This window comes from Onychomys torridus, chromosome 4 (genome assembly GCF_903995425.1).
Source record: "Onychomys torridus chromosome 4, mOncTor1.1, whole genome shotgun sequence".
Lineage (NCBI taxonomy): Eukaryota > Metazoa > Chordata > Mammalia > Rodentia > Cricetidae > Onychomys > Onychomys torridus.
The window spans coordinates 118,159,284-118,186,394 of record NC_050446.1 but is presented as its reverse complement, the minus strand read 5'-3'; the positions used below and the strand labels follow the sequence as shown (position 1 = coordinate 118,186,394).

Genomic DNA, 27,111 nt, shown 5'->3' with positions numbered 1-27,111 from the left:
ACTCTATTCCACTTCAGGTGCTCCTTTCTCCTCAAATATTTTTCCTCAGGGTTTGGGATTTAGCTCAGGGGTAGAGAGCTTGCCTAGCAAGCACAAGGCCCTGGGTTCAGTCCTCAGCTCTGGAAAAAAAATATTTTTCCTTGCTCAGCTTGCTCCTTTTCATTGTATATCTTCATTAGAGTTAACACTAGTAACCACAAAACAGAGTCTATACTAGGCTGTTTTGAGATTTCCTCTGCCAAGGGAATTAATCCAAAATTCTTCACTTTAGCCTCAGGTAAACTTTTCAGAGAAGGACAAAAAGCAGCCACATTTTTCACCAAAAATATCACAAAAACAATTTCTAGGAAACATACTGAAATTCTTCTCCTCTGAAACCTCTTGAACCAGCTCCCAACATTTCAAATCATTCTCAGCACAGCTGTCTTCCATGCTTCTACTAGTATGGCCCATTAAAAGCAGTGCTTAAAGCCTTCAACTGCTTTCCTAACTCAAAGCACCAAAGTTCATATTACTCCAAACAAAAACATAGTCAGGCCTATTACAGCAATACCCCAGTCTCTGATACCAACTTTTGTCTTAGGGTTTTTATTGCTGTGAAGAGACACCATGACCATGGAAACTCTTATAATGAAACATTTAATTGAGGTGGTAGCTTACAGTTTCAGAAGTTCAGTCCATTATCATCATGGTGGGGAGCATGGTGGCATTCAGGCAGACAAGATGTTGGAAGAGTAGCTGAGAGTTCTACATCTTGCAGGCAACAGGAAATTGACTGAAAAACTGGATGGTATCCTAAGCATAGGAAACCTCAAAGCCCACCCCCACATTGGCACACTTCCTCCAACAAGTCTATACCTCCTGATAGAGCCACTCCCTGTGAGATTATGGGGGCCAATGATGTTCAAACTGCCACAGTCTCTATCATTTAAGAAATACAGTATCTATCATTTAAGAAATACAGTATCTATCATTTGCTCCAAGCACTCCTGCTCTCAGTTAAACAGGAATGGCAGAGGGACAAGGGTTTTTGTTGTTCTTCTTCTTCGAAACACGGTTTCCCTGTGCAGCTTTGCGCCTTTCCTGGAACTCACTCTGTAGACCAGGCTGGCCTCAAACTCACAGAGATCCACCTGCCTCTGCCTCCTGAGTGCTGGGATAAAGGCGTGCACCACCACTGCCCAGCTGGTGATGAATATACAAATGTCCACTGAGCTGTTTTCTTTCTCCCTTTCTTCCTTTCTTTCCTTTTTTCTTTGTATAGTTGAAAAGTGAAAACAGAATGAGGAAAGGAAAATGCTAAAAGTATGATTTCATCTTTTATAGATCCCCACAGAAAGAGAGGATCCCTAGGAGCAAACTGAGCAGTGTACCCTCCAAGTTACATTCACTCATAGAACCTGGTCCAACAACGTGGGGCTCAGAGCGTAACAGAACTCACACAAGCCTGCTGTGTGTCCACGATACAAGAGGACACGCACCCCGGTAGGGGATGAGTGGGGAAAACACTGGGGGGCTTTAACAAAGATGTATTCTTTGATCTCACAAGGCTGTTTCTGGAACTTACCATGTAGATGATGCTGTGATTTCCACGTCCATGTGAAGAAGACGCCAAGATTTTCTCTCTTATTACAAAGGACTTGAAGCAGCACATGCATCCATCAACAGGAGTTGCAAAATACCATGTTGTGGTCTTTCCAAATAGTGTTGTGGAGTGTGGGCTAGATGCTCTGTGCAGCTGAGATCTAGATGAACAGCTAAGAGAATGATACAAAGGCAAACTAGTGTCTGCTCTGCCACTGAGTCTCCAAGTAAGGGTGCTGGTACACATGGACCACTCCTGAGCTGAGGGCCTGGATCCATGTTTGAACATGACTGCTTTGCTTCAGGTTCAAAGGTTGGGGTAGGCTTCTGTTTTTGTCTTTCCAGGATAATGGAAATACCCATCTTCCAGAAATCATAAGGCCTTGGATATCCGGATGAAAGAATCTATTGGTACCAATCTATACAGGGTAAGATATCACTGTCTAACATCTATATCTCTATCAATCTAGAATAGTTGTGGTTCCAATTTAATTATAAACCAAGCTGGCTTTGGAGATGGAACTGGCTCACTCCTTCTCTAAACCCAAGCATATTGATAAAAAAAAAAGGTTGAGAGATTCTTCAGTCCCATATCAGAAGAGCCCTCTGGTGTGAGACAGAAGGAAACCAATTATAAGGGACCATTATCTTCAAGATTCTAATTCTCTCCATGCTTATTCTTGATTTCTTGGAATCCTTTCTTACATGTCATGACATCTTTAAATCCAAACCTTCCATTCTAATAAAAAATAAGTTTTTTTCCAATAGCAATCTCTGAAGTCTCCAGAAGAAGGAAGATGGGGCCCCAACAACAACAACAACTCTACCCAATCCAGAATGATGCCATGGTAATCATCATCATACTACACTTCTTGCCAGAATTTCAGACAATCTTACCCATTACTCTGAGAGTTGCTGCAGAATCTACAGTTAGTATAACTGAGATTTAACTATCTGAGCTTTCTCACAATACCCAACAGAGATACCATCGCCCCCTAAACAGCAGGAAGCAATTCTAAGAAAACGACGCCCCTTATCCCTTAGGTTTCATATTTCTCAGGGTTATGGATAATGGTTCTAGGGTTGGGGGTGGAATAAATGGTTAAACTCAGTACTCTCCTTAAGAAAAGAAAATATGTCTCAAAAAAAAAAAAGGGAAAAGAAGAAATGGAATGGATACGTATAAGATATTATGGTAGACTATCACATACATTAGTAAACAAATTTAGTAATATAGCAGCCTTTGCACTGTTATGAATTCTTATATGTTGATACAAATATAAACTTTTTATATTCCTATTTAAGATAATTTGTATATTGATACAAATACAGAACTATGTTTGTTATATTGTACACATACTTTTACTCTTATTTGAAATATTTGTATATTGATACAAATGTGAATTTATGTCTGTCATACTGTATGTATGTTCTACTTCTGTTTAAGATATTCTGTATACTGATATATATTTAGGATTATTATCATATTGCATATTGCACTATACATTCCTACCTCTGTTAAAGATATTTTGTGTATTGTCACAATTTGAAGTCATTGTCCTTTTACTGTACAATTGCTTACAGACTGTTTGCCTTATTTATAGGAAGCCTTAGTCCTTAGGTTGTTTAGGTAGATGAGACTTACAGAGTTATTGTCACCTATGCTTGTCATCTCTATAATTATGTTAGTTAGGTTATCCAGATTTATAAACATATAGGCCAGATGGACAGGTAATCTTCAAACACTTCATGGACCTAGAGAATATGGCATTTAAATAATTTAGAATTCTGTTGACGTGAGACACAATTGCTCCTGGCAGCACCAATTTGATCCCGAGAGAATGTTGGGCTTCTAAGACACTTCCAGGCCAATGCTGGGATGGCTATCCACTACATCTCCCCTTTTGTCTAAATAAGAAAGTTCTAACCTAATACAAGACTATATACAAAGAGATGGTTATCAAATATTGTCCAGGAGTAATGAGGGATAATGACTTAGATAAGTTGGAATTACAATAAGTGCAAACAATGTCAAGCAAAACACACATAGTAAAATCCAGGGAAGTCTAGGGCACAAAATGGCCTACTGGGCAAAGAACTGCCCTTGCCTCAACTGCTGACAGTACAAATGCTGTCCTTTCTGGACAAGCGGGATACAAGGAAAGCGACCACCATACTTTGCCAAGACAGGGTAAGATGGTCTTTCAGAATTCCTGCTTCTGAAAATGGTCTGTCAGGTACTCTAGGCCTGTAGCCAGTTTGAATGCACAAACGATACTGAGAAACATTAGGTGACTGTCCAGGCTGCTAGCTGTCTCTGTCTACTCTTGCAAGACTCCCGAAAGTTGCTTGCGTCCTTCTCCCATTTCTCAGGTATTATTATATTCCTTCTCAGGTCTTTGATGAGGTTGGAGATTAACAGTTATAGTTACAACTTAGTATATATACATATATGCTGTGGATATCGCTCTGTGTAAATAAAGTTCTGATTGGCCAGTGGCCAGGCAGGAAGGATAGGCGGGACAAGAGAGAAGAGAATTCTGTGAAGTAAAAGGCTGGAGAGAGACTCCGCCAGCTGCTGCCATGAAAAGCAACATGTAAAGACACTGGTAAGCCACAAGCCATGTGGCAAAGTATAGACTAACAGAAATGGGTTAATTTAAGATAGAAGAAGTAGATAACAAGAAGCCTGCCACGGCCATACAGTTTCTAAACAATGTAAGTTTCTGTGTGCTTTCTTGGTTGGGTCTGAGCAACTGTGGGACTGGCGGGTAAGAGAGATTTGTCCTGACTCTGGGCCAGGCAGGAAAACTCTAACTACACATATATAATATCTTAGATAGAATATATTAAGTATTAGACTCAGGTTCTTTAGGATAGTACACCTTTTGGAATGATCCTTGTAACATGCCACCTACCCATGCCCTAGACTTCCCTGGATTTTACTATGTGTTTTTTGCTTGATATTGTTTGCACTTATTGTAATTCCAACTTATCTAAGTCATTATCCCTCATTACTCCTGGACAATATTTGATAACCATCTCTTTGTATATAGTCTTGTATTAGGTTAGAACTTTCTTATTTAGACAAAAGGGGGAGATGTAGTGGATAGCCATCCCAGCATTGGCCTGGAAGTTCCAACCCCCATTGAGGCTTCAGTAATGATCACGCCCACAAGGCGGGGCAGAGGAGGGAGCGGAAGACCGAGGATCAGGAGGAGGTGGCTCTCTTGGTTCGGGGACGCTGGATGCTGGAGGTAGACCGAGCAGAGTTCTCCAGAGAACACCGCCGGACTGCGCTATACCTTTGCCAGACCCTGCAACCTACCCCTTCATTTGTAAGTTACCCCACAAAATAAACCTCCCTTTTAACTATGTGGAGTGGCCTAAATAATTTCACCAATATCAGATCCGTTAGGAGGAGGCAGATTTTCTACCTTTTTAAACATCTGGGGTTATGCTTCCTTACATTCACAATTATTTGACTGTTCTCCACAAGACACACCAATTTTGATTGTCAGTTTGATTGAGTCTGGGATCAACTAAGAGACAGGCTTCTGGTGGTATCTGCGCAGGAGTGCTGGCTAGTTTTATGTCAACTTGACAGAGCCATAGTCGTCTCAGAAGAAAGGGAACCTCAATGAGAAAGCGCTTCCAGAGGATGGGGCTGTAGGGAAATTCCTTAATTAATGGGAGGACCTAGCCCATTGTGGGTGGGGCCACCCCCGGCTGATGGTACAGAGTTTATAAGAAAGCAGACCTAGCAAGCCATGGGGTGAAAGCCATTCAGCCTCCTCCATGACCTTTGCATCAACTCCTGCCTCCACGTTCCCACCTGGTGTGAATTCCTATCTTGGCCTCCCTCCCTGAACTGCAATTCAGGATATGTACTCTAAATGAATCTTTTCTTCCCCAAGTTACTTTTAGTCATGGTGTTTCATCATAGCAGCAGTAACCCTGATTAGCACAGAGGGTATTTCCTAGAAGGACCAACTGCAGGAGAGAGACTGCCCCTCCCCTTCCACGAGCACCTTCTGTTGGTGGCCTGGTATAAAGAGATCTAAAGGAAAGAAAGTGCTGCTTTTTGCCTGCCTGCCTTTGTGCCCTGCTGGAGAGTGCCTCCACTCTGCTGCTGCTGTTGCTGCTGCTGCTGCTGCTGCTGCTGCTGCTGCTGCTGCAGCTGCCACTGCCACCCTTCACTGGTGTCAGAACTTCTTTAGACTTCTAACATAAAGACCTGTAGCATGAATCTTAAAGGTATTTGTTAATAAAACTCAAACGCGGGGCTAGTTATTGGGGTGAATGCTGGAAGATCAGAGGAGCAGAACAAGCCACGGCCATCTCACCTTTCTAGTTCTTCAGGTGATCCTTTTTCCTCAGGCTGGAAGCTTCTGAGTCCTCCTCCACATGAATCTCAGCTGAACTGTGTTGCTCCAAAGCCTGAACACTTAACCAACCAGATGCTTAACTAACTACATGCTTAACTTTACTAGTTCCTGGTCCTCACGCCTTATATACCTTTCTCTTTCTGCCCCCCCCCCCTCCCTGGGATTAAAGGTTGGGTTTCTGGGATTAAAGGCGTGGATCACCACGCTTAGCTGTTTCTAAAGTGGCCTTGAACTCAGAGATCTGCTAGCTCTGCCTCCCAAATGCTGGGATTAAAGGTGTGCACCACCACCGCCCAACTTCTGTTATGGCTTACTCTTCCCATTTTCTAGCCACCATTTTTGGCTTTGTTCTAGTGGCTGTCTGTTCTCTGACCCCAGATATGTTTATTTCAGAGAACACACAATATTTCAGGGAACACAATACCCACCACAAAGACCAGCGGCTCTCCAGGAGTCTTTCAGCCCTTTGGCACCAAGTCAGAACAGCTGTAACATCCAGCCTCGTAGACTAAGCAGCACCTGGGTTCCCGGGCTCTTCAGTATGCACAGCATACCAGACTGCCCAGCCTGTCCATGGAGAGCAAGCGAACAAAAACCCCTTTGAAACATACATTCATTCTGTCAGTTCTGTCCCCCTAGAGAACTCTGACTAGTATATCCTTCTCTGCAAAATCAAACTGTGAACAAGACACTCCAAAGAGAAAAAAGAAAAAAAAAATAGAACATGACAAAGAATTTCCTGAACAGGGAGGCTAGTGCAATGATGAGACTTAAAAAATGCAGCTCCGAGCTTCCTGGCAGCCATGGCAAAAAGGGAAAAATGGAAGCCACAGAAGTTTGCTTGCCTACTAGAAGGAAGAAACCCATTTCTTTAACACACACTTACAGTCTGTGAGGTGATGTACATGGGAGTCCAAAGTAGCAAAGTGAGCAACAGAGCTCATGAGAGTGGTTCTCAGTAAAATTGGTTTATGTAAATTCACTCTGTGACATTTGCAGGCATTGCCCAAGGATATATTTCTCAGAATTTCTCCTGCTCCTTAAGAGGCCAGCAAGTGAGCAAGTGTATTTTCTTGCTTGCTTGCTTGCTTTTTTTTTTTTTTTTTTTTTCCTTAGACAGGGTTTCTCTGTGTAGTTCTGGCTTCCCTGGATCTCACTCTGTAGACCAGGCTGTCCTTGAACTCACAGAGATCCACCTCCTGCCTCCCCGAGTGCTGGGATTAAAGGTATGTGCCACCACCGCCTGGCTCAGCAAGTGTATTTTCATCTACTGTCTTCTGGTCCACTTCTCTTTTATAAAAAAAATTCTTTAAAAATATGGAATTCTTCATGAATTTGCGTGTCATCCTTGCACAGGGACCATGCTAATCATCTCTGTATCGTTCCAATTTTAGTATATGTGCTGTTGAAGTGAGCACTGGGTCCACTTCTCAAAGGTAAATTAAGACATACCATTCTGGGAGTGAAGAGATGGCTCAGCAATTAAGAGCACTGGCTGTTCTTCCAGAGAACTGGGGTTCAAATCCACATGGTGGCTCACACTGTCTGTAACTTCAGTTCCAGGGGATCTGACGCCCTCTTCTGGCATTTGAGGGTACCAGGCATGCACATACTACACAGACATACACATGCAGACAAAAACACCTATACACATAAAAAATAAACAAATAAATCTTTTTTAAAAAAAGATAAAAGGTTCTCCAAGAGAAGCATGGGTGTGCAAAGGAACTTCACATAAAGTTCCAAAGAACATTCAAGATACCTAAAGACTGAGACACAGGGCTGTCTCCAGACTCCTACCTGGCTACATCTCCTGGAGTAAAGGTGTAACCTAGGATTGCACTAATGATACCTCTCCCTTCTCATCTGGGAAAGTCATGTCCACAGAGCTGAGATACACGCTTCCTTTAAATGGCTTGAGCTGCTGCTTACAGGGTTGCTAAGTCACCAGCCAGTCCTGTCTTGCATACAGCTAGCCTTGAGCTTGAATCTCAGCCCCACCAGTTAGCAGTCCAGTCACCTTGAGCAAGGTCACTTCTCGGAGCCTTCCTTTCTTCCTCTGTAAAAGAGGCCGAAGGGTGGACAGCTATGTGGATACCTTAGTGAGGTGCTTGCTAGCGGAAGCGCCCATGTGGTTAAGAAATCGTAGTTTATCCCCTTCTGCTGTTGGAAGCCCTTTAGGAGGGGAAAGTCAGAAACCAGCAGCTTCAGATAGGGGTATTTCCTGGCACTACTTGTGAAAAGGGTTAAATAGACCTCTATACTGCCATTTATCTAAACTAAAAGGCGCTTTTGCAAGATTAAGAGACACAAATGTATTATGATGGTGGAGTCTTCGGCAGGTGACTGGCCTGCTCTGGGGGGCGCGGTCCACTCGCCTCGGTTTCCTGCATCCTTCCTTTCCTGGGGCCCTCAGGGAGGACCCACAGACGGGAGGAGGAGGAGGAGGAAAGAGCCCCGGGATCCCCTTGCCCCTCCCCCTGCACCCAGTGAGTAATGACATCGCGGAGAGGGGGAGGAGGAAGAGGGGCAGGCTCGGAGAGGCCATGTGATGCTGGGCGCCAGCGAGCCGCCGCTGAGCCGCCTCCTTCCTCCTCCGATCGCGGGCTGTCATGGCGACCCCCAACAATCTGACCCCCACCAACTGCAGCTGGTGGCCCATCTCAGCGCTGGAAAGCGATGCAGCCAAGCCGGTGGAGGCCCCCGACGCGCCCGAGGCATCCAGCCCCGCCCATTGGCCCAAGGAGAGCCTGGTTCTGTACCACTGGACCCAGTCCTTCAGTTCGCAGAAGGTAGAGGGGGCGCAGGGTGCGGACTGGAGGCAGGGAGGGGACCGCCACGAGGGAGAGGTGGCACCAGCTTCCCCGGAGGGGTCTGTCCTGCCCACCGCAGAGCCCAGCCCCAATTCCAGGAGCATTTCCTTAGGCCTTGGTCCCTCCTGGGGACACCTGAACCGAGAGACAAAGGCCGGGGGACAGACCGGCCCTGCCGGCAAGCGGCTTGATATCAGGGACTGAACCGAGGAAGCCTCACTTTGGGCCAGCCTTCCCTCCCACCCGCTGTCCCAGACACCAAGACACAGCTCCCAGGCCCTCGGTTCTGGCGGGGGTCTTCTTCAGTCTGGGCTTGGAAAGTCTGTCCTAGCCGTCACCCTTTTCTCTTGCTCTGAGAAGGAAGGAGTTAACCCATCCCCTCAGAGCAGCCCATCAGATCTGTGTTTTGCTCTTAAAGGCACAGACTGGCTCTGGCCCCTTAGACCCTTTCCCGACTCGCTGGGGGTAGGAGCAGTTGAAAGTACACCCTAGTGCTATCACTGGGTTTCCCGCTTTGTGGGAGTGAGACCAGATTCTGCCTCCCGGTACCCAGCTGCCTCTAAGGGACTCAGTCTCTCACCCTGGGCAACAGTCCTGTACTTAACCTATCGGTTCAGCACCATGGCCAGAGCCCAGAGCTAGGTCCCGCTAGAGCCATGGCAGCGCTTGTAATCTGACTACCCAGCTCTTCCTCCCCTCATTCCAAGCATTTATTTTACATATGGGGATGGGGGTTGCTGAAGATAAGTGCCTTGGAAACCAGACTTGCATTTGTGTCTTGGCCCAGACTCAGTTTTATAACCTGAAAAATGGGATAGTGATAGTGGTAATAATAGCCACCGGGAACTTCAGCCCCTCGGTAGAGTTGCTGGAAGGGCTGTTTAAGGAGTGACACCACAGTATTCCAGGCTGGCTCTACTCACACCCCACTGAGCCTTGAAATCACTTCGTGGTCCTGGCTAAGACACAGCTCACTGGATTCTGCCCCAGATGGTTAGTCTAGAGGCCCACATAGGTGATACTGAGAAGGTTGGGCCACCCACCACTGTTTGGTCACCCAGTTTAGAGTCCTTGAGTCTGAGGCCAAGTAGAGCCTAGTGAGCTCTTCTTTGCTGGCCCACCATGGAGCTTTGGATGCCCCTGTTTGCCGCTCCAAAGGCTAAGTGTTCTGATCTGTAAAATGGGACGCACACCACTACTGTGAAGATGAAGTGAGACTGTGCACAGAGTGTTGATGTTGGTGTCTGGGGAGGGATGGAGGGTCTGCTGATAGGGTGTGAGGAGTCATTAAAGTGTTAGGAAATGAGATTGGGGATCAGCTTGGTGGCATAGCTTGTGCTTAACCTGCCTGAGGCTCTGGGCTCAAGTCTCAGCATCAAGTATAAAAAAAAAATGCTAGATAAAGAAAAATCAAAGTTAGCCAAGGTCATTCTGAGACCTGTCCATGCATTTTGCATGTGCTTACCAAGCACCTACTTGCTTGCTGAGCATGTCCTGGGTTTAAAAGGCACTGAGGATTTGGAGATGGGTCAGACTAACCTCCAGATCCCAGAACCTCCCCCAAGCCAGACCTTCAGGAAACAGGCCTCAGTGACTGGGACACAGTGTGGGGCAGGGAGAGGCATACCTCTCCTATCCCTTAAGAGGGTCTCCTGCTCTTCCCTCAGGGAAGACTCATATTCAGCCTGAGCACAGAGCATAGGTGGGCTTGAGTTAGGGAAGGGACTGCTCACAGCAGCATTGCTTTAGGCTAAGTGTCTTTCCAGCTAGCCTAGGCATCCTCCTGCTCCCCCACCAGGATAGAGGCACAGCAGCCCGAGAGCAGGACACAGGAAGAGGATGGGCTGGGCAACCCTATGGCTGGTTCTTCTCTTGGCCACTTACCCACTGAGTGACTCTGGGCAAGTCACTTCCCCTGGTGCTGGCTCAACATCCTCACCTGCAAACAGGACCTTCTCTCTGGCCCCTGTAGATTTCCTGGGGGGGTTCCAGAACACAGGCGTGTGGTGAGAGCCTGGTGTGCAATAGGAACTCAGCAGGTGCATTCCATCGTCCCTCTTGGCCCTGAGGCCATGCTTGCAGCAGACTCTCACCACAGGTGCCTCTGGGAAACCTGGCCTCGGTAGTACTGAGCTGTTACTTGTGGAAATGGCCTACTTCAGAGACTCATGGCAACCCCTGGGGGCACTGGGCATCTGTAGCAGCAAGACCAGGTAGGAGTCCAAAGCATAAACTCTGGGCCCAAAACAGCTAGGCTGCCCCTGACTAGCAGGGTGATATGTATACATTACTTTGACTCTGATACCTCAGCTATGCATTTGGTAAACTGAGCGTAGAGATCACTGAAAGGAAGCAGTACATGGACTTCTAGAAAGCATGTGCCAAGGATTCTGTCATCCTTGACTGCCGTGAAGACACCATGTGTCGTGAGCAGATTTGAGGTCCTTGTCCCACTCAGCCACATGGCCCTGTGGGTATCATAACCTCTCTAGGTTTCACTTTGTTTGGTCTTTTGTGGGCAACAACAGCACCTCCGTCTGAGGTGTGAGGCGGAAAGATGTTATGCATAGTCACCATGGAGCACCTGCCTTACACAGCTGCACACTAACAAGGAATATTCAGGCACCATCACGGGTGATGGTTGGAGCCATGGGGTTTGGGAGAAGCTCTGACTACATACGGGGATTACGATCATGGCTTCTAAGGATGTTCATTCTCTGGCTTCCTCTGCCTCTCAGGACAGCAGGGAGGCTGAGAGGGGCAAAAATCAGGGAGTAAGAGGACTACAGTTCCACTAACGAGGTACACCCTTGGCCCTCTCTGGTCCTCAGTTTCCTCCATAGGAAAAAAAATCTAGCTGGGCGGTGGTGGCACACGCCTGTAATCCCAGTACTCGGGAGGCAGAGGCAGGTGGATCTCTGTGAGTTCGAGGCCAGCCTGGTCTACAAAGCTAGTCCAGGACAGGCTCTAAAGCTACAGGGAAACCCTGTCTCGAAAAAAAAAAAATGTAAGCTACAACCTGCCAGGATCTCTCCTTCCCCATGCAGAAAGAATAACCTTCCCTCCTCAGTATACTCTGCCTTCTACACACACATACACACACACACATACACACACACACACACACACACCACTCCCCTTATACCTGTCCCCCCCTTTTTTTAAAGAACTAAGCTGCTTGCTACTGAGTTGCTTTGCCAGGACACTAATAGTCTCTGGGCTTGGTTCCTCTTGTAAGGTTTGGATATTGACAGTGCTAGGGAACTCATAAGCACTGGTACCACATCCCTGAGAACCTGTAGGGAACATGTGGTTTAGTTCACATAAGGCTCTCAGTACAGCACCTGGCACAGCAGAAGGATATAAGAGAGTGGCCTGCTAATGATTTTGCTATTTCTATGAGAGAAAATCTCAGGCCACCCTGGCCCCCTACAACATTCAAGGTTCCTCTGCTGCACCTATAAGAAGTCTGTATCCCAGCCTTCCGCTCCCAGTGCTAAAAGTCTTAGGTCTGGGTCCTGCCAGGGACCAGTCCTGACACCACACAAGAACTGGAAGGACAACTAACTACCTGCCTTACAAACTTCTGGGCACTTCCTACCGCCATCCATCCTTGAGCGGCATGCTCAGCACACTCCAGCCCAGACACCCACAGTAGCTCCCTACTCCCTCCAGGAGAGACCCAGAGTCCTCACAATGGTCTGAAGGGGTCTCACCTGGTTGGCAGTCAGTTACAGAAAGCCATAGACCCATCTCAGCATGCTGCTTTCAGCTGAATAATGTGCCACGATAGGGTTATGAGAGCAGAAAGGGAACCAGTCATTTTCAAGATCAGCTATGGAAATATTTTTAATACCACTATTTTATGTAATGGCGTGTCTTTCAGCACTAGCCCACGATCTAACACAATCTGGCAGCAGGTCGTGTTCAAATCCCAGTGAATATATACATACTTTGAGTAACTACAGCTGTGAAGCCACGCCCACACCAGACCTTATGGCCCACATCCTTGAAGAGAGGATAGCAGCCAGGTAGCTTCTATCACTGCAGAGACATGGCATTCCTGTCCTCATGGGCTCACTGCATTTATTTGCACATGCTCCTATACCTAGGTCCGGGAGTCTTCATTAAGCCCCCAGTACATAATCCCTGTACTCCATCCCTGGTCCTCATCCACCCATACTGGCTTCCCGTTGCTTCAGACATGTCCCTATGGCTCTGCTTAGTGCCTCTGCAATGGCTGCTCTTCCTCTGCAGCTCCCTTGCCCATGGCCCCATATGGACACTCCATTACCTTGTTGGAGTTTTGTTGAGATGCTCCATCCTCATAGGCCTGCCTGACTCACCATCCTCTTTGAAGCTGTACCCATGGCGCTGCCCTGTTGTCTTGACATCTCTCCATCTGTCCTGCGGGAATGTCAGCAATAGCAGAACAGGGGCCTGTTATGTTCCGGCACTTAGCACAAGGCCTGGCTTGTAGGTGCCCAATGAACAGTATTGGAAATTTATAAGCCGCTGGTGTCTGATAAACCAGGTGTAGTGGCACACACCTGTGACCCCAACACTGGAGAGACAGAGGCCTGAAGGTGGAAGTTCGAGGTCATTTTTTGCTATCTAGGGAGGCAGAGGTCAGCTTGGGCTAGAGACCTTGTCTCAAAGAAAATAATAAAATTGCCGGGCAGTGGTGGCGCATACCTTTAATTCCAGTACTCAGGAGGCAGAGCCAAGTGGATCTCTGTGAGTTCAAGGCCAGCCTGGTCTACAGAGTGAGATCCAGGACAGACACCAAAACTACACAGAGAAATCCTGTCTCAAGAAACAACAACAAAAAATTAATAATAATAATAATAATAATAATAATAATAATAATAATAAAAGTATTTGCCTCAGTAAACTGGCAGCTGTTCATAAATAGTATTAAGGGGAGGGGGCACTGGAAAAATAAATAAGGCTCAGAGACTCTGGAGTGCCTTTTACAAAGTCACACAGCAACTACATTGGCGTAGAAAAGCCAACCCAGACCATCACAACCATCCCACTCTGAGCCATCCCAATGAGGCACCAGGAAACACTTTCCAGGTGCCCACAAAGGAGACAGATTCCCCATAGATGGTCACATAGAGTGGTGACTCCCTGGGTCTAGCCAAGTCTCCAGGAGACTGAGTGGCAGATGGCTGTGGTGGCTGTGTGCCCTTCCCTTGGGCCTGGGTTCTCTCCCATGCAAGATGGCACATGGCTCTGGCCTTCAGCTCCGCTAAAGGTGAAAGTCTCCTTGGCCATCTGCCAGCGTGACCTGAGGCAGCTCCAAGCAGGGCTACTGTGTCTCTAAAGATAGTCCCTCCCTAGGCAGAAGCCCATACCTGACTCCCTCAAGGGAGCCTCAGGGCACAGCCCAGAGTGTGGCATCTGGTGAAAAGTGCCCTGACAGGGCAGAAGGACAAGGACAAAGGCCTGGTTTGGTCTTCTTTCCAGCCACTGGGAAGTCCCAGGTTGACCAGGAGCTTCCCTCCCCAAGCTTGGCAGAGCCAAAGGCCACTGGGATACACAAGAAGAAGGAATCAGGTGTTTGCTCTTGCCCAGCTCTACCTCAAAGCTTAGGGGCCTCTACACAGTACAGCAGGCCCCCCATGAGTGGGCTCACATACACACACACACACACACACACACACACACACACACACACACACACATTGTACCAGGCCGAGTACACACACTTCCTTTATGCTCACACAAGCACACTGTACACATGCACACACAGTTGCCCACTCACACACCTAGATCAAACAGATGCTGTCCCAGGCTGCTCACTCTGCTCTGCAGTAGTTCTTCCTGGCAGAACCTGAAACCCCTCCCACTATCCTAGAGGGAGGTATGGGAGGGAGGGAAAGAAGTGGGGAAGGAGGGCCTAGAAAGGAGCAGTGACAGCTAAGGTCACACAGCAGAGCCAGGAAGATGAGCTGGGTGACCACCCCTTTAGAACTAGCTTTTGGCAAATAGAACAAATGAAGCTGTGAGTGAGTGTTGGAAGTTCAAGGGTGAATTACCTCTCTCTTTGCACAGCCACTAAACAGAAGGAAGGGTGTCCACATTAGCTGTGAGTGTGAACCATGAAGGGTTCCAGGATACCAAGTGGGGGTGCAGTGTGTGTGTGTGTGTGTGTGTGTGTGTGTGTGTGTGTGTGTGTGTGTGTGTGTCCATGTTAGGACCATGGATTAACTGTGCTGAGACTCTGTCCACATCTTACAGAAATAAACCATACCACCAGAGATCAGAGTAGTCAGCCAGGTGGTAGCGGCAGCGCATGCCTTTAATCCCAGCACTAAGGAGGCAGAGGCATTCAGATATCCATGAGTTCAAGGCCAGCCTGGTCTATAGAGTAAGTTCCAGGACAGCCAGGGCTACATAGAGATCAGAGTGGTCAAGTGACTTGTCAGATCATACAGCAAACATCCAGTAGGGTGGTGCTTCAATTCCAAGTCTCTCTGTCTCCCAAACCTGGTGTCTTAGTCTATTGCCAAACCAAACTGACCAAAAGCAGCTTGAGGAGGAAAGGGTTTACCTTAGCTTACAACTTTCAAGCAACAGTCTATCACTGAAGGAAGTCAGGGCAGAAATGCAGGGCAGGAACCTGGAGGCAAGGACTGAGGCAGAGGCCATAGGGGAGAGCTGCCTACTGGCTTGCTCCTCATGGCTTGCTCAGCCTGCTTCCTTACACCATCCAGGACCACATGGCCAGGGATATCACTGCCCACAATGATCTGGGCCCTCCCATATCAACCATTAATCCAGAAAATGCACTACACACTAGGCTACAGCCGGCTCTTACGGAGGCATTTCCTCGTATTCCCAAATGACTCAAGTTGTGTCAAGTTGACAAAACACTAGCCAGCATGCCTGGTCTAATCCAAGTAGCTAAGACACATTACCCCTACAATGTACTGAACGTCATACAGGATGGGGCTTTTACTCCTCCCACAGCCCTCTGAGGGGACAAAACAGAACTCCATACAGCAGGAGGCTCCTAGAAGTAAGAGGACTTTTAAAGCCACCTTCTGGGTTGGAACAGACACAAGCCTGTGATTCTGATCCTAGACTCCTCTTCTGACACCTAGGACCTTGGAGGAGGTTGGGGTGCTCAGCCCAGGACTTGCCATCTCTGGTGTGGGTGGACATGGATGCTCAAGAATGGCCTCTGCCTCTTTTGGAGGTGTCCTCCTGGCTCTGGACTGGAGCCAAAAGATAGGAGGGCAGTGTAGGAGTGGGTTGCCACCATCCCCTTTCCAGAGATCCAGGTCAAGACCATCCTCCTTCCCGAGTCTCACCCAACCTGTGAGGGCAACTGGGCTCCAAGAGCTTTGGGCATCTTCCAGGTTCCCAGACACAGCATGGGTCAGGAGTGTGCCCAGTTACATTGGCCTTCTAGAGACATAAGGGAAAATACAGGAGATGTTAGCCCCAGCAGCTCCCTAGAGGAAACCCCCCAAAAGAAGACCTTGGTCTAGAACCATTGCTTCTAGTTATAAGCTGGTGCTAAGCAGCTGTGTGACGTGGGGCACGATGCCGACCCTCTCTTGGCTTTAGCTGCCACCTTGCTTTGTCCTCTGGTGGCATCCAACCAAGCAATGGAGATGGGACAGTGTTTGGAGCAAAGCAGGACTGTGTGGATATGGGCACATTATCTTCTACCGCACTTCGTTCTCTAAATCATCGGAGACATTTAGCTCTTGGTTATAATGACACTTGAAACTTCTGTGAATTTCCTGGCCAGATTGACCCCTGAGTGTCTGCATCATGGTAACAATATACAGGAACTGAGCACCATCTGTGTGCTAGATGCAAACCTGGAACTATTAATACTTTTCTTTGGCCTTGGGGGTTGAGGCAATTCGCCCACATATGCACAGCTGGAATCCTGGCCCAACATGTTAGCACCTTTGCTGCCAGGCACCACCACCTTGTGTTTTAGCTGCATTTCTCTCCAACCCCCAAGCACATGACCCTGAGCCATAACCCCCTACCCAAATGCCCAAGAATGGGCTGCAAGCAAGTGTCCCCTCTTGTGTGTGACCTCTGACCTCCTTTCCTGCACGCCTCCCCCACCCGGGCAGAGTGTCCCCTGTGTCCACCCGCCTTCCCCCGCTCTGACCCTGGCACCTGCAGGTGCGGCTGGTGATCGCAGAGAAGGGCCTGGCCTGTGAAGAGAGGGATGTGAGCCTGCCACAGAGTGAGCATAAGGAGCCCTGGTTCATGCGGCTCAACCTGGGTGAGGAGGTGCCAGTCATTATCCACCGAGACAACATTATCAGTGACTACGACCAGATCATTGACTACGTGGAACGCACCTTCACAGGAGGTATGCTACATCCCGTAGGTGTGTGCAGGGTGTGCAACAGCGATACCATGGGCTCCAATACCATCTTTGAACCTACACAAGCCACTGAGCCATGGGCAGGACTCAGTGTTCCCCCAAAGAAATCGCAGGTTACTGTCAGGGCTCAGATGCCCCCAGAGCCACAATCTCTCCCTGGCACCCCAGGGAAGGGCATGGCCCAGATAAACCAGGTCAGTTGGGTTTCAGCTCCCTTCCTTCCCCAGGACCCCTTGCAGATTCAGGTACAGCCCTGGCCCCCAGGATTCCCTCATGCTCCCATAGACAGAATCAAATTTCTTAGGGCCCAGTACCCTACAACCTTCTAAGCATAGTTAGGAGCAGACTCCCAGGAACCCCACTGGCATGCTCTCAGGCAACTTGGAATCCTGAAGATACACACAAGACACCCCAGAACTTCTCCATTACCTCTCCCTCCCTCTGGCCTCTAAGGCTCAGGAGCTTGCTGCCTGTGACAGAGGTTCCGGCAGCTGGGACAGTGGGCCCAGTGCCCAGGCATGCGCTATTTTTATGAGCAAGAATTAGCAAGTAGGACATGGTAGCACATGCCTGTAATTTAAGCACTTAGTAGGTGAAGGTGAAGGAGGATCAGGAGTTCAAGGCCAGGCTCAGTTACATGGTGGAGTTTGAGGAAATGCTGGACTACATGAGACCCACCTCAACTCAAGACTTTTTTTTTTTTTTTTTTTTTTTTTTTTGAGATAGGGTCTCACTACATAGCTCTATCTGGCCTAGAATTCACTATGCAGACCAGGCTAGCATGGAACTCACAGAGATCCCCCTGCCTCTGCCTCTCAGGTGCTGGGATTAAAGGTGTGTGCCATGACACCCAACTTCAAAACAACTTTTTTTTTTTTAAAGAATATTTTTTTCTGGGGGCTGGAGAGATGGCTCAGAGGTTAAGAGTGCCGACTGCTCTTCCAGAGGTCCTGAGTTCAATTCCCAGCAACCACGTGGTGGCTCATAACCATCTGTAATGAGATCTGGCACCCTCTTCTGCGTACATAATAAATAAATAAAGGGAAACATAAAAAAAAAAAGAATATTTTTTTTCTGAGCATAGTGGCACATGCTTATGCCCTGTACTTCCAGTGCTTCGGAGGTTGAGGCAGGAGAGTCTCCAGTTTGAGAATCGGCTGGGATGCATACTAAGTGAGATTCCATCTCAAATAAGAAGCATGGATATGAATAATTATTTGCCAAGTCAAGGAGAATTAAGTTCTAAGCATCCAGCTTTTCAGCCCTGGAAAGCAGGCAGCAGTGGGCACATGCCTCCCTCCACCTGGCTACTACCCTGCACTGGAAGGTGTTGGCCCCATGAGGGATAGCTTAGTGAAACCCAGAGTCGCCCCTGGGTCACCAGGATTCCCAATAGCCAGTGGCCGAGTCCCAGAAGGATAGGTATGGGACTTCCAGGCATGGCATTTGGGGCTCTGGGTTCCTACGGGTGGGGCTAGGCATGGACCCTGCTCTAACCCTTGGTGGTATCCACAGAGCATGTGGTGGCCTTGATGCCTGAGGCGGGCAGCCCACAACACGCCCGAGTGCTGCAGTACCGGGAACTGCTGGATGCACTGCCCATGGACGCCTACACGCACGGCTGCATCCTGCACCCTGAGCTCACCACAGATTCCATGATCCCCAAGTATGCCACGGCTGAGATCCGCAGTGAGTCCTGCCCCACAGAGCCCTCCATTCACCTTCCATTACTTCCTTCTTGCAGGAAGTCCTCCTTCCTCACCTCATGCTTCCACCCCTGGGTCTTTCTATTCACCTCTCCCTCCCTCCCTCCCTCCATCCCTCCCTCCCTCCCTCCCTCCCTTCTGTCTTTCCTCCCTGTGCACACCCCCCTCCTGCCACGCCATTCAGATAACTGCACAGATGGCCCACCAGTGGCTCTTCTCCCAGGTCTGTGAGACCTCCTAGGGAGTCCCAGCTGCAGACACCTGAGGTCAAGGGGAGGGCCCTGCATAGGTAGCCAAGAGCCCTGAGTGACATCAGGGTTAACATTTCCACAGAGGGCTGCCCAGGCATGACAAGACACCCAGTAGGTCTCTGTTTTCTGATCCAAGGTCATCCAGGTACTCTCTTAACTAGCAGCCTACCCATAATCAATGAATGAAAATTAGGCCCAGTCAGATGACCCATCAATAGTTTTCTTGTGGGGATTTGCATCTAGAATTTGGTGGTCCTGTAGGCAGAAGAGCCATGACCATATCTAATAAGTCCTAGATGCTCAGTAAATGGTCACTTCCTTTCCCTTCCCATCCCCCTCTGTCTCACCGTTGTGCAGAGGTAGGGAGGAGTGAGGCTGTGAAACAGCCCTTGAGGAAGACTCAGGAGCTGTCTATGCTGTTGCCCCTATATGTCAGCAATATAAATGGGGCCCTGGATGAGGCTGCCAACAGATAGAGATAAACCCAGCTTCCTCCATCCTGGGATCATCACTCCTGGAAGCAAAGACAAGGTCAGGTAATGACAGTGCAAGCTAAGGAGACTTGGACAGCCAGGGATGGGGGATGAGGGCCCTATATACCAAAGGCCAAAAAGGTTCATCATGCGTTGAAGATTATCCCAAGGTAACACTTGAACTTGTGCACCAAGAAGTTTATTCAAATTTCTCACAGCATGATGAGAAACATCAGTGGAAACAACGTTGGTGTCTGTGAGTTGGAGACAGAGTAAATCCATTATGGGGCTGTTGTACTGAAAAATAATAGACACATGGGAAGTTCTCAAAGATATGCTAATGAGTAGCAAAAAGAGGAGAGGACAAGCTCATAGTGTGCTATCTGCTCTAGCAAGTACTAAAGAATGCCCCGGACTCTTGGTGCAAGGGATGGTTCAGGGTGTACAAGAAGCTGCAGTAGCGTTAGTGTCCAGGGAGTAAAGCTGAGAGTCTGAAGATAGAGAGGTAATTATGGTTTGGTTTGGTTTGGAGTTTTTTGAGACATTCTCATGTAGTCCAATCTGGTCTCGAACTCACTATGTAGCTGAGGATGACCTTGAACCTCTGATTCTCCTGCCTCCAAGTGCTGGGATTACAGATGATGTGTTCATCGCCACACCTGACTAGAGAGATTTACTTTCATTGCACATGTTTTCCCTTTGTTTGAGTTTTTAATCTGTATATATAACCTGTACACAAATCAATTAGTTAAAAATTTTAGCCAGGCAATGGTGTCGCACACCTTTAGTCCCAGCACTCAGGAGGCAGAGCCAGGCAGATCTCTGTGAGTTCGAGGCCAGCCTGGTCTACAGAGTGAGATCCAGGACAGGCACCAAAACAACACAGAGAAACCCTGTCTTAAAAAAGAAAACAAAAAACAAAAAACAAAAAAAAAAAAAAGGTTTTAAATATAGTTCCAATATCAGGATCAGGACAACACAGAGGTACCAGGGCAACCGAAGATGTTGGTCCTAGCACCTAGGATTGTGGCAACATCAAGAACAAATAGGAACATGTGTAAAAGGAGAGGGAAGATCATGTCAGATGTGGGGTAGGACAGGTGTAGCATGTGTAGAGCCAAAGGACGTATAGTTGGGCAGAGTGGAGCATGGGGCAGTGGAAGGGTCTCATGTGAATCTGAGGAGCAGGCTTGGAGGAGGGGGGCACTTTATGGAGAAGCAGCTATAGAAACTGCATTTCCTGGAGACAGAGGCCCTGAGAGAGGAGGTGTGAGGCCCTGGCTACCATTTAAGTGAGTGGTGACATGACCTGCTGAGCTGTCGGTCCTGCCCTCATCTTGTCCTGAGCCATCTGATGGGACCTGGAAGGTGGTGAGGTTCAGAGTGGGCCCAGTTTTCATCCCTTTAAGGAAGCAGAGATAATTTTAGGATCCCACAGGGAAGAGGGGGGGACACCTCACAGAGTGCAGAGGAGCAAAGTCAGCCTGAAGTAAATGTGAAAGTGTTCCAAGGTCTTCTCCATAGTCTAAAGACAGGCACAAGGGCAGTCATGGAGAGAGATTGGCTTGACCTTCACATTCATGAAACATCAGTGAGCATTAATATAGCCCAGAGCTGGAAGAGCTGACAGTGTTGACTACTGCATCAGGCCATGGTGGGGGGTAGGTGAAGAGACCTCAGAGGCCAGCTACCTGACGGCTGCAGCTTCTCACACTCTTGCCCATCCCCTTCCTTTCTTCGACACTCACTGAGTCCTGCTCTGGGCCTGTGCTGGGCTCTCAGAGATGAGTCTCATCTAGCTACAGCTGAGTATGAGCTCAGAGGCTGTGAGATAGATAAGTACACCAACATCAAATGACCACATCTGGCAAACAACATAGGCTGTGTGTGCACTGCACTGTGCAGGGCATGCTTTTCACAGAAGCCATAGATGAGCAGTGTGGTGCTGTGGCAGCCCAGGTTGGTAGGTTTGCATCTCCTGGCAGAGTCTCAGCGCATATACTCAAACAAAGGCCCTGACGTCGTACCTGGAAGATAAGGGGGTGCTTCATAGAGGGGAGATGTTCAGCTAGATCTAGAAAGGGGCTTTTAAGAATAGAGGGTATGGGGGTTGGGGATTTAGCTCAGTGGTAGAGTGCTTGCCTAGCAAGTGCAAGGCCCTGGGTTCAGTCCTCAGCTCCAAAAAAAGAAAAGAAAAGAATAGAAAAGAATAGAGGGTCTGGAGAGACGGCGGGTGGTGCAGCAGGTAAGAGCAGGTGTGGCTTTTGCAAAGGACCTAGGTTCTGTTTCTAGAACCCACATGGCAGCTAAGACTGTAACTCCAGTTCCAGGGGCTCTGACACCCTCTTCAGGACTCTTAGAGCATTACACATGTGCACAGACATACATTCAGGCCAAACACCCACACATATACACATAAAAACAGACAAATTGTAAGAAAAAATAAAAAAGAATAGAGGACATGGTTGTTCCAGGAAATGAGATGTGGACTAGAAGGTTTAGAGTAGAGTGGTCTGGTACATGGAAAATGATTTGAGTGTCTGAGATGTACCCTGTGGGGACAGGGTGATGGGGGCAGCCCCATGAGAGATAGAGCAGCTGAGAGAGAGAAGGATCCCATGGTTCCTGAAGGCAAGCTGAGAGCTGGGACACTATCTGAAGGGGCCCGGGATGAGCTGGAGACAGGGTGGGGGCAGGAGCAGGGGTGGGAGGGTGTACACAGAAGCCCTTTGGGAGAGGTGGGGTGATGCGAACCTCTAGTCCAACGCTTGGGAGACAGAGGCAGGAGGATCACCACAAGCTTGAGACCAGCCTGGCCTTATCCAACAAGCTCTAGGCTGGCTAGGGCTACATAGGAAACCCTGTGAAACTCACCCAAGCGAGAGCTTACAGGTGCACAGTGAGCGATGGAGGTCGGAATGAGGCGTGTAAACCTGAGTGCTGGAGGAAAAGCCTGCAGGGCCTGATTTGAGGTGAGGAGCTCGGAGGACACCTCCAGCTGGGACTGGCTCCATTTGGGGGAGGGGATTCTGGGAAGGTGAATAGCTCTGAGTTTCAGGTTCTACACATTTCCAGCATTACTTCCTACTGTTCCTCTCCCTCCTCTTCCTCCTCTTCCTCCTCTTCCTCTCCCTCCTCTTCCTCCTCCTCCTTTTCCTCCTCAAGGCTACAGTGTCCTCTTCAGCAAGGTTTACTGGCCCCTTGTGCTGCAGGCAGGTGGCCCTCTCCTGGCCATGTGGGAAGGAGAGGCCCTGGGGAGCAGGGACACAGGACCTTTCCTGTTCTGTTCCAGGACATTTGGCCAATGCCACCACAGACCTCATGAAACTGGACCATGAAGAGGAACCACAGCTCTCTGAGCCCTATCTTTCAAAGCAGAAGAAGCTTATGGTGAGCACCCTGCCTACATCCCCTCCCTCTCACAGACAGGGACAGCTATGATGAGTGCCCTGACTGTCCTCTCCCTCCAGCTAGAAGAAGGTTCTAGATGGAGGATCAGCAGATGCTTTGACATGGAAAAAGTACTGGTTTGATCCTCCAATCATGCCTCATCTACCCTATCGTGGCTGCTTGGCCATGGAAAGCCACAGCCCACCCCACCCCTGCCTCTGGTCTATGCTGTCTCTGAAAACAGAGCCCTGAGCACAGGTTCTTGCATCAGACAGTATGTAAGAGCACTCCAGGGACATGGGAGAGGTAGGGAAGGGGATGTGACTGAGCCTCATCTGACCCCACAGAAATGGGGATGTAAAAGACACCACACATACAGCAGGCCACACTTTAATACCTCCATTATCAGTTGCCATTGACTACAGACTGCCTGATGGGATGGGGATCATCTTCCATGTGCTTCTAAGCAAGATAGCTCCTCACTGGCAGAGAGCCATTCTCTGGGGAAAGAACACTGGTACACCTAGCACACAGAAGTGGTGGCATTGCTCCAGCCCCATGCCAGGGAGTGTGGGCAAGCTCACTGGACGGGTCCAGTCCTGGATGTGGGTGCACTGTGATGGTGGGCCATGCCACACACTGGAGTGGGTATTTGAAGGCAGGCTCATGCAGGGAGAGGGTAGGCAGTACTCCATCTCTGGATATCGTGGCCCCCCTGAGACCAGCTCATGCTTGAGCAGATGCCTGTTTTGCTTGTAGGCCAAGATCTTGGAACACGATGATGTGAGCTACCTGAAGAAGATCCTTGGGGAGCTGGCTATGGTGCTCGACCAGATTGAGGCAGAGCTGGAGAAGAGGAAACTCGAGAATGAGGGTGGGTACCACAGCGGGGGGAAAGGATTCAGCCCACCTGCTTCCCGACCCACTCTGCCAACCCCCAGCCTCTTTCTCCCAGAGGTCCCAGAGCCCTCCCAGTTGTTAGGGTCCAGAGCAGGGGAGTCAGGCAGACCTAGGTTCTAGGGCCGGAGCAGTGGCCTTGACCAGTCCCTCCCTGCACCCGGACCTCAGTCTCCCATATATAGAGTAAGGAGAATGACAGAATTATTGGGAAACTGTGAGGCGAGAGACATTGAGTGCTCAGGGTGGGCAGCAGGTGACATGCATTACTCCTGTGTGTGAAAAGGATGGTGTCATGGCTGTCAGCACCCATGGTGTCACCTGGCCCTGCAAGGGGATGTCTGGAGCTCCACCTGGTGCAGAGAAGGTCTCTGACCTTGACACACCAACCCACACCTTTGCAGCAACCCCAGCCTAGTGTTCCTGCCATGCCACTTTGCCCCATTAGCCAGTAGCCCAGACTCATCCTGAACTCACTTTGCAGCAAAGAATGACCACAGACTTCTGCTCCTCCTGCTCCCATCTCTCAAATGCTGGGATTATAGGTGTGTTCTACCATGTCCAGTTTATTCAGGGCAGGGGCTCAAACCCAGGGCTTAGTGCAGCTACTAACTGAGCTGTACCTTCAGCCCTTCAGTTTTAAATTGATAGTCTATGAAGCCCCTTGAAAAGACAGCAAAGGCCTATGGAGGAGATAAATTGAGCCCATCACTTCAGTAGGAGAACACTGCTCCAGGCAGAGGAGACAGCCTAGGCATAGGCCGAGGTGAGAGCAGGCTTGACATGAGGATCTGCAAGGAGACTGGTGTGGTGGGTAAGAGTCAAGGGGGAAGCAGAATCCAAGAAGGAAGCGGGCAGACCACACACGTAGGACCACAGGGCTCTGCTCTGACCACGAGGCATCAGCTTTGACAGGATCCCACTTAGATCTTAACAGCATCCCTCTGGCTGCTGTGTTGAGAGTAGACTTCAGGGGGCAGAAGCTAAGGCAAGGGGAACCATTTAGAAAAACACATTGTCATCATGTGGGCAGGAGAGAGTGGCTGTTAAGGGCCGGGATGGTGGAAGCAGACACTGGAGTCTGGATGTGTTCTGAAGATAAAGCTAATAAGAAGTACTGGCTCACTGACTATGGGGGCAACAGAAGAAAGAGTTGGTGGTGGCACCACGGCTCTGGTACTGAATAGAAGGGGAGACACTACAGCAAAGGTGTGTGTGGTGGGCTTGGGAGCCACAATCCAGAATTCCCTGTCGGACCTATTAAATTTGGAATGTAGAGTGACACTAGGTGGCGCTATCAACCAACAGCTAGGTACATAAGTCTACAGTTTCCGTTGGTGACGCCCGTAAGCCGTGCACTCTGGAGGTTGAGGCAGGAGGATCACAAGTTTAAGGCCAGTTTTAGCTATAGATCCTGTCTCCAAAATTAAAAAGTAAAGAAAAAGAAAGGACTGGGGAATGTAGTTCAGTTGGTAGAGTGTTTGCCTGGCCTGTACAAAGTTGTGGGTTTGACCCCTCCCATGACCCCACCACCACCACCACCACCACCACCACCACCACCCCAACCTCCCTCACCCCACCCCACCCCCCACCGCCTGCACTGCACAATGCTATGTATGGTGGTGTAAGCCTATAATCCTAACCCTTGGGTGTGGACAGGAGGATGAGAAGGTCAAGGTTATCTTCACTACACAGTGAATTAGAGGCCAGCCTGGGCTACAGGAAACCTTGTCTTAAAAAACAAAACAAAACAAAACAAAAAGCTGGGCGGGTGGTGGTGCATGCCTTTAATCCCAGCACTAGGGAGGCAGAGGCAGGCGGATCTCTGTGAGTTTGAGGCCAGCCTGGTCTACAGGGTGAGTTCCAGGAAAGGTACCAAAGCTACACAGAGAAACCCTGTCTCGAAAAACCAAAAAAAAAAAAAAAAAAAAAAAAAAGGAAGAAAGGAAATAAGGTAGATCTTTGCGATTTACAAGTCAGTTGACTTAAGAGTGAAGGCAGAATAGGGAGGGAAGGATGTGGCAATGAAGAGGTTCAGGAGGGAATGGCCTCGGGAGACACTGGCAGGCAGATCAGAGCCAGGGCAGGGCTTGAGTGCCAGGTGTCCTCTCCCTCTCCAGGGCAGAAATGTGAGCTGTGGCTCTGCGGCTGTGCCTTCACCCTGGCGGATGTCCTCCTGGGGGCCACCCTGCACCGCCTCAAGTTCCTGGGACTGTCCAAGAAATACTGGGAAGATGGCAGCCGACCCAACCTGCAGTCCTTCTTTGAGAGGGTCCAGAGACGCTTCGCCTTCCGGAAAGTCCTGGGTGACATTCACACCACACTGCTGTCAGCTGTCATCCCCAATGCATTCCGACTGGTCAAGCGGAAGCCGCCATCATTCTTTGGGGCATCCTTTCTCATGGGCTCCTTGGGTGGGATGGGCTACTTTGCCTACTGGTACCTCAAGAAAAAATACATCTAGAGCCGGGCTGGGGCCTGGTGTGTGACTGGCGGTGTCTCTGTGCTGTGTGCTTCCCAACTCCCTCTCAGTAACTCACTGTCCCATGAGTACTGGACAGAACTTCCTGCCCCTTCTTCCTAGTAATTCTATTGTCAGTGTGGCAACATTTCATAGTGTAGAAGTAGACATTGCCAACGCCGTGATTTGAGGCCACGGCTCCACCAGAGGAGAGAGAGAACGCGAGAGAAAAGAAACCGAATGCCTTTGCTTCTGATTCAAGGTCTCAAGACGTTACTGTGGGGACTGGTTAGGATCTGAGGTGAGTCCCAGGACGTTCCACCCAGCAGGGCCCAGGTTCTGGGAGGTGCTGGGGACTCAGAGAGCCTGACCCCAGCCTCCCCTTCCCTCTTGGCAGGGACCTCTTCTATAGGACAAAGCCAACACCAAGACTCAACTCACCCAACCAGTACCTCTGTCTGGGACTGGAGAGCCAGAGTCCCTGTGGGAGGCCTCTGAAGATCGAAAGGGGTCTCATTCTTCTCCTGGACAAGGACTGAGTGAGACAGCACTGCCTGAAGCCAAGCAGTGGCACCCCAAAACCCACCCATGGCTCGGACCAACTCACTCCATGGGCACACCCTTCACCCCCCTTCCCTTTCTCATTGGCCAGCTGGTGCAGTTTGGCACTTTAGAAATCCCAAAGGGCAGCCGCCACCAGCCACTCCTACCTTGTTGAGTTCCCACCTTCCCAGGTGAGACTTGCCAGCAAAAGCCATGTTGGCCTTCCCTCCGAAGGTC

The 27,111-nt window shown here is 49.2% G+C and overlaps 1 protein-coding gene, 1 long non-coding RNA gene and 1 other non-coding gene across 3 annotated transcripts; 1 reads left to right on the top strand and 2 right to left on the bottom strand.

Annotated features, from left to right (window-relative positions):
- Positions 1 to 1,368: 1,368 nt before the first annotated feature.
- Positions 1,369 to 7,454, bottom strand: LOC118581361. The gene is made up of 3 exons (XR_004944682.1): positions 7,425 to 7,454; positions 6,401 to 6,539; positions 1,369 to 1,757 (listed from the first exon to the last, which is right to left on the bottom strand). It is a non-coding gene; the product is annotated as an uncharacterized LOC118581361 (long non-coding RNA).
- LOC118583341 lies at positions 7,284 to 7,390 on the bottom strand. Its single transcript, XR_004944913.1, has one exon. It is a non-coding gene; the product is annotated as a U6 spliceosomal RNA (small nuclear RNA).
- A 1,024-nt stretch (positions 7,455 to 8,478) lies between the features above and the next one.
- Positions 8,479 to 26,362, top strand: Gdap1l1 (ganglioside induced differentiation associated protein 1 like 1). The gene is made up of 6 exons (XM_036185376.1): positions 8,479 to 8,764; positions 16,946 to 17,138; positions 18,669 to 18,842; positions 22,876 to 22,973; positions 23,733 to 23,847; positions 25,991 to 26,362. Exons 1-6 carry the CDS (start codon positions 8,585 to 8,587, stop codon positions 26,332 to 26,334), a joined length of 1,104 nt encoding a protein of 367 aa, XP_036041269.1. The 5' UTR covers positions 8,479 to 8,584; the 3' UTR covers positions 26,335 to 26,362.
- Positions 26,363 to 27,111: the final 749 nt, after the last annotated feature.

Coding starts and splice junctions, on each gene's coding strand:
- Gdap1l1 (XM_036185376.1), top strand. CDS start 8,585: ATGGCGACCCCCAACAATCTGACCCCCACCAACTGCAGCTGGTGGCCC. Junction 8,765..16,945: donor AGTCCTTCAGTTCGCAGAAG/GTAGAGGGGGCG, acceptor TGGCACCTGCAG/GTGCGGCTGGTGATCGCAGA. Junction 22,974..23,732: donor CAAAGCAGAAGAAGCTTATG/GTGAGCACCCTG, acceptor TTTTGCTTGTAG/GCCAAGATCTTGGAACACGA.